At 28.4% G+C, this 8,577-nt stretch overlaps 1 protein-coding gene across 1 annotated transcript; it reads left to right on the plus strand.

Moving 5' to 3' along the window:
• The first annotated feature begins 5,352 nt into the window (after window positions 1-5,352).
• On the plus strand, window positions 5,353-7,434 carry LOC111280689 (beta-amyrin 28-monooxygenase CYP716A378-like). Its single transcript, XM_022868093.2, has 3 exons — window positions 5,353-6,405; window positions 6,496-6,683; window positions 6,774-7,434. Exons 1-3 carry the CDS (start codon window positions 5,469-5,471, stop codon window positions 7,068-7,070), a joined length of 1,422 nt encoding a protein of 473 aa, XP_022723828.1. The 5' UTR covers window positions 5,353-5,468; the 3' UTR covers window positions 7,071-7,434.
• Window positions 7,435-8,577: the final 1,143 nt, after the last annotated feature.

Genomic DNA, 8,577 nt, shown 5'->3' on the forward strand with positions numbered 1-8,577 from the left:
CTGCATATACTATTGCATGCAGCTCTTCGTTATAGTTCTTTCACGTTGGCTTATGGTTGATATCAATGTAAAATTAGAAATTGAATATTGGTATAAACCTGAGAGAGATCATTGAGCATTTTGTCTGTCCGTCCAATAATCAAACTTGTTATCAAATTGGAGATAACAACTAGCATGTATGCTTGATGTTGTACTTAATTGTTTCCTTTGTAATTTTAAATTCTTTACTCTAAGAGATTGATTGAACACTCACTGTATATATAGCCTTGATATGCATGGTCAATGCTTTTTATTATTAATATACTGATTTTCAGCTATATTTTTGGACCAAATATTAGGATGTGAATCTCGTGTTTGCGGGATTTATGGCAAAGATCCTGATCTCCATTGCTTAAAAAATAAATATTAGTTAACATGCATTAATTAAACTCTCAGAAAATTTAAATTTATTTTTTAATATTGGTCCTTGATTAAGGCTATAAACGTACTAAATATGAATAAACGAATATATATTTATGGTTTATTAATTTAATTTTAGAGGTGGTCGGGCTTAGTTCATATTCGGTAAAAAAATTGTTTTGTTCGTTCGAGCTAGATTCATTTAAGTGATAAGATATTCATGTTCGATTCAATTAAATTAAACAAACTCATTCATAAACATTAAATAAATATATTCATGAACATATATAAACAAATATATTCATGAATAACAAGTAAATTATAGCCAAATAAATTTAAACAAATAAACTCGAAGTGAATATAAATGAACATTAAATAAAATAGGATTAGGATAAAAGATAAAAATATAATTTTATTAATATTATTATAAATAAATAACAAATGAATAATAAGCGAATAAATTTTAAACGAATTTTAAATAAGTTTATTCACAAACATAAATCGAACCAAACAGTCACTATTTGTGTTTAATTTGTTTAATAAATGAATATAAAAATATTATTTAAAATTATTTATTAAATTTAATAAATAAATATATGCAAATATAAACCGAATATTTTCATAAATGATTCATCAAAAGTTTTATTTGTTTACATCTTTATCCTTGGCTATATATTTCAAGGAATGAGTAAAATCTGAAAACAGAATTTGAAAATTAAGAGCTAGGAAAACCATCAATGGGTTAGGCAGTAATGAAACCTTAGCAATCACTCTCAAACGAAGACCTTGTTATATACAATGTATATTGCACAAATCACACTTACAGTCTTGAAATTTTCCACCTTTACCTTCTCCGTAGTTTCCCAGCCTTTTTCGGTAGTAATTCTGATTTGATGTCAACTATAACCAAGTAGATGGAGCAAAAGTAAACCCATCACAATTTTCTTTTCTTCGTGGGCCACTGATGCTGACATCTACATTTTTTTTTTCCCACCAAATTGTTTGTTTCTCCTTTAACTTTTGTGCACAATAGTCAATTATCATCAACCAAGAGTGCAATGACAAATTTTCGTATTCAAATCTTTAAGAGAGGATAGGTACATGAGATTTATGGAATAAAATAACAATTATATTCTGATAAAAAACAATTATATTCACAAATCTAAGTTAAATTTTGTTCCCATGTTATTAGAATTTTTTAATTAGAAAAAAAAAAACAAAATTAAGACAAAGAAAAAGTTCATAGTCTGTGGAAAGAATTAATATTAAATCTTTGAAATAGCAAGTGTATTAGTATTATAATGGCCTGATTTGGACTTTGGATGAATGATTCAATTTTCTACAAAGGTAGGCAACAGTTAACTCAACGTTTCATATAAAAACAAAAAAAAATAAAAATTGTTTGTGCTCTCCTACCATATTTCTTTGGCAATCGACCCCACTTGAGCAATATGGATATAATTTATATTGATATTGAATCAAATGGCAAGGATATTATTATGGTAATGAAACCAACTAACGATTTGAAGTATGATACGATAATACAATACGAAAACGATATGAATAAATGATATGAAGATATCAAGACTTAAAATTTTAGAAAAATTATAAAAAAGTTTAATAAAACTAAAAAATTATATTTTATATTCTTATGTTGACATAAATTGTAACACGTGATTTTTATGTAAAACATGATACGAATAAAATATTTTACACAATAAAATAACGTAAATTATCAAATCTACCCTAAAGATCCTACAAAATCAGTATTTTATTTATATGTATATTTATAACACAAGAACAAAGTTTATGGTCTAACAATTGAATCAAATCATTCTAGAAATAAGTTAAGGAGGTCTTAGCTTAATGGTGAAAAAAAATCTTAAATTCAAGTCTTACTGTATATGAATTTGGTTTAATTTTATGTTAAATTTGATTAGTTATATTATAATTTATTGGTTGATTATTTAATAATTTTTTATAAATAGATGTAATACTTATCATGATTTTAATTTATTTTGTACATGTAAGTTTATAAGAAAATCATTTTATAATTATTTTAGTGGTTGCAATCCACGAATCTATTACAAAATAAAATTTGTGATCATCAATCTTTAATTTGTACGTATTTCAAGTGCTTACTATAATTACAGTTAATAACTATAGAACAAAGTCGTTTGGCTTGAAAACAAACAATGATCAATGGTTTCATTGAGGTTTATAATTAAACATAATAACAATAAAAGGATTTTACTAATGATAAATACTTAAAAAAAAAACCTTTTTAAGGTTGATTGATATTTTATTATAATAATATTATTTATTAAATTTAATAGTAGTTTTTTGCTGAACCAATGTTTAAAATTTCATTAATTAGCAACTAAGGTAATACAAGAGTCAAATCCCTATATATTTTATATAATAATTTTAAAAAATATTTTAAAAGCACTCGTCAATAAAACCAATAATAAAAAGTAAGAGTTAATGTTATGAATAATTCTTAAATTATAATAAAATATTCAATATGATATTTGAATTTTAAAAATCTATATAAATTTGAAAATTTGTTAATGTGGCATTTGAATTATATAAACTTATAAACTAATGTAATATTTGAAAAATTATTATTCGTCAAATGTCATTATTTGAAACTAGTCATATTAGAGTAAATATCATATTAATTAACAGATTCATAATTTTAATATCATATTAAAGATTTTAAATTTCAAATATTACGTACATTGAATATTTCATTCTATTTTAGGGTGATTCATAACATTAACCCAAAAATTGGTAATCTCTATGTTGATTATATTCTCTGGTGCCAGACAAGTAACATCTCTGATTTTCGGTCTTGTTAAAACTTGTTCACATTCTCTAAGTCCTTAACGTACTAAGCATGTAAATGGGAAAGAATGACAAATGCCAAGAACCGGTATGTGCCAAAATTAGCAATGTTACATTTTATGATAAATGGGGCATATGAAATGAATGATTTGAAGTTTTCAGTCAAATTAAGAAATGGTATCTGATAAAGACCGTCATTAGATTTTTGTTTTCCCACAATTTTTCTGCATATATTATTGCTATATTTTCAACCCAGTAAGAAAAAAGATACCTCGACCTTATGCATAATGTTGAATTCAACAAAAGATTGCTACCAAAAGTGAAATGTATGTGGAAATGAGAGGCATTTGGATGCTCTTTATCATTGAAACAAAGAGTAAGTTTATGAGTTTAGAGGTCACAATTGGAAGGATTTCGGTCTGATTACGGGTTGACATTCATTTTGATTTCAAATCTGTTAGGCATGAAACTAAAAATACAGTGATGATATCCAAATCTGTTTAACATGGTACCAGATCAAGATTTTTTACTGTTGCCCTTTCTAAATTCATCACCTAATAAGTTTTTTTCATTTCCATCTACAGGTGATAAGATATTGTTAATGTGATGTTATTTCATATCTAATAAATATTTAATTTATTGTAATTTTATATTCAAATTGGATTCTTTTATTTATTATCAATTGATTTTAAACTAGATGCTTAACAAAATCATCTTGAGTTTATATAATTTTTAATTTATATTATTTAAAATTTGAATTGTATCAAATTAAACTATTATAGATTTAAGATGTCTTGTGTTCGTATTATTTTGGATTTAGATCATTTATTTATTTATTTTATTTCAGACTAATTAATTTGGGTCTACTAAGTTTAAATGTTATTTTGTTTGACTGGACCAATTAATTAGGATGTACTTGAATTTAAATTCAATTTTTTACTAATTGATTGAATTGGTCTTAATTTTAAAATTTTGTCATTTCAAATTGTTTTAAATGCAAATCATTTCCAGTTTGAACTGGTTCAAGGTTAGGTTCAATATGAATCAAATGATGTTTTTCAATCATGGTCTTTGACATTTTTTATCAATCTTAATCAAATTTGGTCCAAGACGAATCAAATGGCTTTTTTGAGTAGGTCAAATTTTAGCACCTACACATATGCTTCGAGCACAATTGCTTTAAATGCAGCTGATGATGAGATATGAAGCTGTACCTTTACAATGAAGTCAAAAATAATGGTTAAGAAATGATAATTTTAATAAGTTTTCTTGACCTTGGTGAAATTTTTTTATTAAAAATTATTAAGTGAAAATTAATTTAAAGATCGAAAAACCATGTTGCGTAAATAAAGTATAAATGTCAATATGTTTTGTTACTTTATTTAAATAATTATTGATCAAATTACTTTGTGTGTTTAGAACTTTATTTATCTCCAAATAAAAAAGAAGGTTAAAAGGTGGGTTTAGGGGGAACTACATATGCATGCCTTGAATTGAATGAAGTGTGTGATCAGCTAGCTAGGTTAGGGATATAAAATACGGTTGCAGTTATAGTTTTGATCACATATTTAGCATAATTATGAATATAATGAATAAGATAATAATAGTTTTGTTTATCGTGATTATAAATTTTTTTAAAATTTTTATAATTTATTATAAAATAATTTGATATAATAATATTTATTTATGATATTTAAAATAATTTATAATATTTTAATCTTATATTTATAGATTAAAATAATTTTTTAACATAATTTTAGTATAACTCAAAATCAATATACTATAAAATTCAGAAATATATTAAAGAAAAATACAAATAAAAATTTTAGTATCTTGATCGCAATTTTTTATTGTATCATTATTTGTGAATGTAACGTACTAATATTTGTGTGAATAACGATTCACACTTCTATCAAGACAAATAACAATAACAAAAGGTTATTATTAAATAACAACCGCACCGGCGACGCTATTTAAATCCATGAGCTAGGAATCCGGTTAGGAATCAGCAGTTTGGTCAATGTTGACGACTTGCAACGTCTCAATCACGATACTAACTCAACACAAAGAATAAAATAAAGAACATGTTTATATCATCTTATGTCTAACTCGCCACTAGGATAGGGCTATCATTCATTTCAGGCTATATAAATTCGGCACATTTCACTTCTAAATAACATTCATTTATCCTTGCTCATCTCAAATACAATTAAGCAACCACCATGGAGCTCTCTCTAGTTGTTTTACTTTTTGCTCCTATTATTCTGACAATTGTTGCCATCTTTGCACTCAGACCCAGATCAGGTGGTGCCAAAGACCTTCCCCCAGGGAGCTTGGGATGGCCTATCATGGGTGAAACTGTTGAGTTCCTGTTTGGGAAGCCGGAGAAGTTTGTGTTCGATAGGATGAAAAAGTACTCTCCTGATATTTTCAAAACAAAGATTCTTGGGGAGGAAACTGCAGTTATATGTGGGCCTGATGGACACAAGTTTCTGTTCTCCAATGAGCAAAAGCTTTTCACAGCTTTCCGACCTCATTCAATGCAAAAACTGTTCCGCTCTTACCAGGCTGCTGCGCCAGTTCAAATTGCCCGGGATGCTGAGGCCAAAATTTTGCGTTCTCCAGGATTCCTGAAGCCTGAAGCACTGGTGAGGTATTTGGGGAAAATGGACTCTATCACCCAGCAACAGATGCAGAAATATTGGGAAGGCAAAGATGAAGTGAAGGCCTTCCTTCTTGCTAAGACCCTGACCTTGACTCTCGCATGTCGTTTCTTCTTGGGCACAGATGATCCTGAGCGTATCTCTAGGCTCGTTAGCAACTTCGATGATATTACCTTGGGGATGCATTCTATCCCTGTAAATTTTCCAGGGACAATTTTTTACAGAGCAAACAGGGCGGCAGCTGCAATCCGGAAGGAGCTAAGAGAAGTTATAAAGGAGAAGAAAGCTGCCATGGCAACAGGAGCGCCTATGCAGGACATACTTAGTCATATGATTGTGGCCAGTGATCCGTCTGGAAAATACATGCCTGAGGCTGAGATTGCCGATAAAATTATGGGATTGCTGGTTGCAGGATACAGCACTGTGGCTACTGCTATGACTTTCTTCATGAAGTACGTTGGAGAGAGACCTGACATCTATGCTAAAATTCTAGCAGGTAAACAACTTTCATCCCTATATTACTCGCATTAAAAATGAAGTGGTAGCTCTTGTAAATGAACAGTCGTTATTGAATTTTTGAGCCCAGAGCAATCAGAAGTTGAGGCTGGCAAAAAGCCAGGGGAATTTTTGGACTGGGATGACATACAGAAGATGAAGTACTCCTGGAATGTACTGTATGAAGTGATGAGATTGACACCTCCACTTCAGGGAACCTTCAGGGAGGCGCTCACAGATTTTAGTTATGCTGGTCACACTATTCCAAAGGGGTGGAAGGTATGTGTTGGTCTAACTCAATTTAAATGTTGACTGAGTCAGCTAATGGCCATATAAATCTACCTAACCTTCACTCTTAAATATCTGCAGATATATTGGACGGTTAGCACAACAAACAAGAACCCTGAATACTTTCCAGAACCGGACAAATTTGACCCTTCAAGATATGATGATGGAAATACTTTTCCTCCATTTACGTTTGTTCCATTTGGAGGTGGACCTCGAATGTGCCCTGGAAAAGAGTATGCTCGACTGGCTATACTCACATTCGTGCACAACGTAGTGAAAAGGTTCAAGTGGGAATTGATCCATCCAAATGAAAAGATTATTGGAGATATGATGCCAACACCAGAAAAAGGCCTTCCCATTCGCCTTAAACGTCACTAGGCTGGCTTCCATTATTAGCGAAGAATCCGATATGAGCCATTAGTTTTTCATTTTTGCATTAGACTTTCAGTTTCACCTTTATTTAATAAACTTATACATCTTCAAACATAGTCTATATATCCTAAGAAGCGTTCAACTTCAAGCCGAGGGGTGTTGAAATCGTAATCTAGCTGTCTTTCTTTTGGTTACAAGGATTTAGCCACAAGATCCGACAGTATCTTTCTTGTCTTAAGACATGTTTTATTTTTAAATTTCTGAACGTCAGAAATCAGTCATTCCGTTCTCATTCATTCAATATATATATAGATGCATGTAGTTACTGTATTTGGATTCGCTCTACAATCCACCTTTCTGCTTTGGCCTATTGTAATGTATTTGGAGATAATAATTTAATAAAAAAAATAAAAGTTCTTTGTATAAATCTCACTCTCAATAAATTATATGTTCCCACCAGGGACGGATCCGTAACTTTTAATATGTGGGAGCATGTATTTTTCTCTCATTTTATTAAAATTTTCATTGAAAGAAAAATTAATATAAAAAATTCTAAACAAATTAATATGTATAATAATTTTTTTAATAAAATAAAATTTTTTATGCCATAAATATAATTTTTTGCATAACCAAATTTAACTACATGGAGCATAACCTAAACATTATTATATCATAAATAAATTATTTTTTGACACGCGTTCCTACAGACACAAACACATTTAAATATATATATTCATTTAATAAAATTTTACTTATAAAATTCTTAAATATAGATATAATATGAGAATGATTTACTTTAATTTTTTATTCATTATAATGTGAAGAATAATAAATACTTATTTTTTTTATATACAATGAAAATAATATTTTTGTTGTATACAATAAAAACAAGAATGAAGATACAAATCTTTGTCAGTTAAAGACCGTTTTTTATTTTTTTTTTGTTTTTATTAATTCACATTTTATATGTTATCTATATGAATTGTAAAAATTTTTTTATTAGTTTTTCTTCAAAATTAATGTATATATTACAATGAAATTACTTATCACCTAAGAGAATAAATGTTCAATTATTAGATAAACAATGAAAATTTTTCTTTCATGATCCTCAATTTAATGAAAACAAATATGATAAAAAAATTTTTAATGGAGGCAAAGTTTGAAATTCTAAAATTTACGAGATTTTTTCATAAAAAATCTAAAGCATTTTAGTATTTCAGTGGGGACAACAGCCCCCAACAAATCTATAGGTAAATCCATCCCTGGTTCCCACCTCAATGATTAAAAAATTTTAAAAAAAATTAAGAAGTTGTCCACCCACAATGAGTATATTGTTGAAAAAGATGCGTTTTTAAGAAATAATTTCATGATTAAAATTTGATGGTTTTTTTTTCAAAAGAAATAAATACTCATGAAAAGTGTTTAATTGAACAAAGGTATCATTACTCTCTTTTTCAACTCTCTTCTCTAATCAGATTTTTTTTCTTATACTTTCCAAGAATCAAACACCAGT

The sequence above is a fragment of the Durio zibethinus genome, chromosome 28 (assembly GCF_047325235.1).
Source record: "Durio zibethinus cultivar Kanyao isolate XHJ-2024 chromosome 28, ASM4732523v1, whole genome shotgun sequence".
In the NCBI taxonomy this organism is placed as follows: Eukaryota; Viridiplantae; Streptophyta; class Magnoliopsida; order Malvales; family Malvaceae; genus Durio; species Durio zibethinus.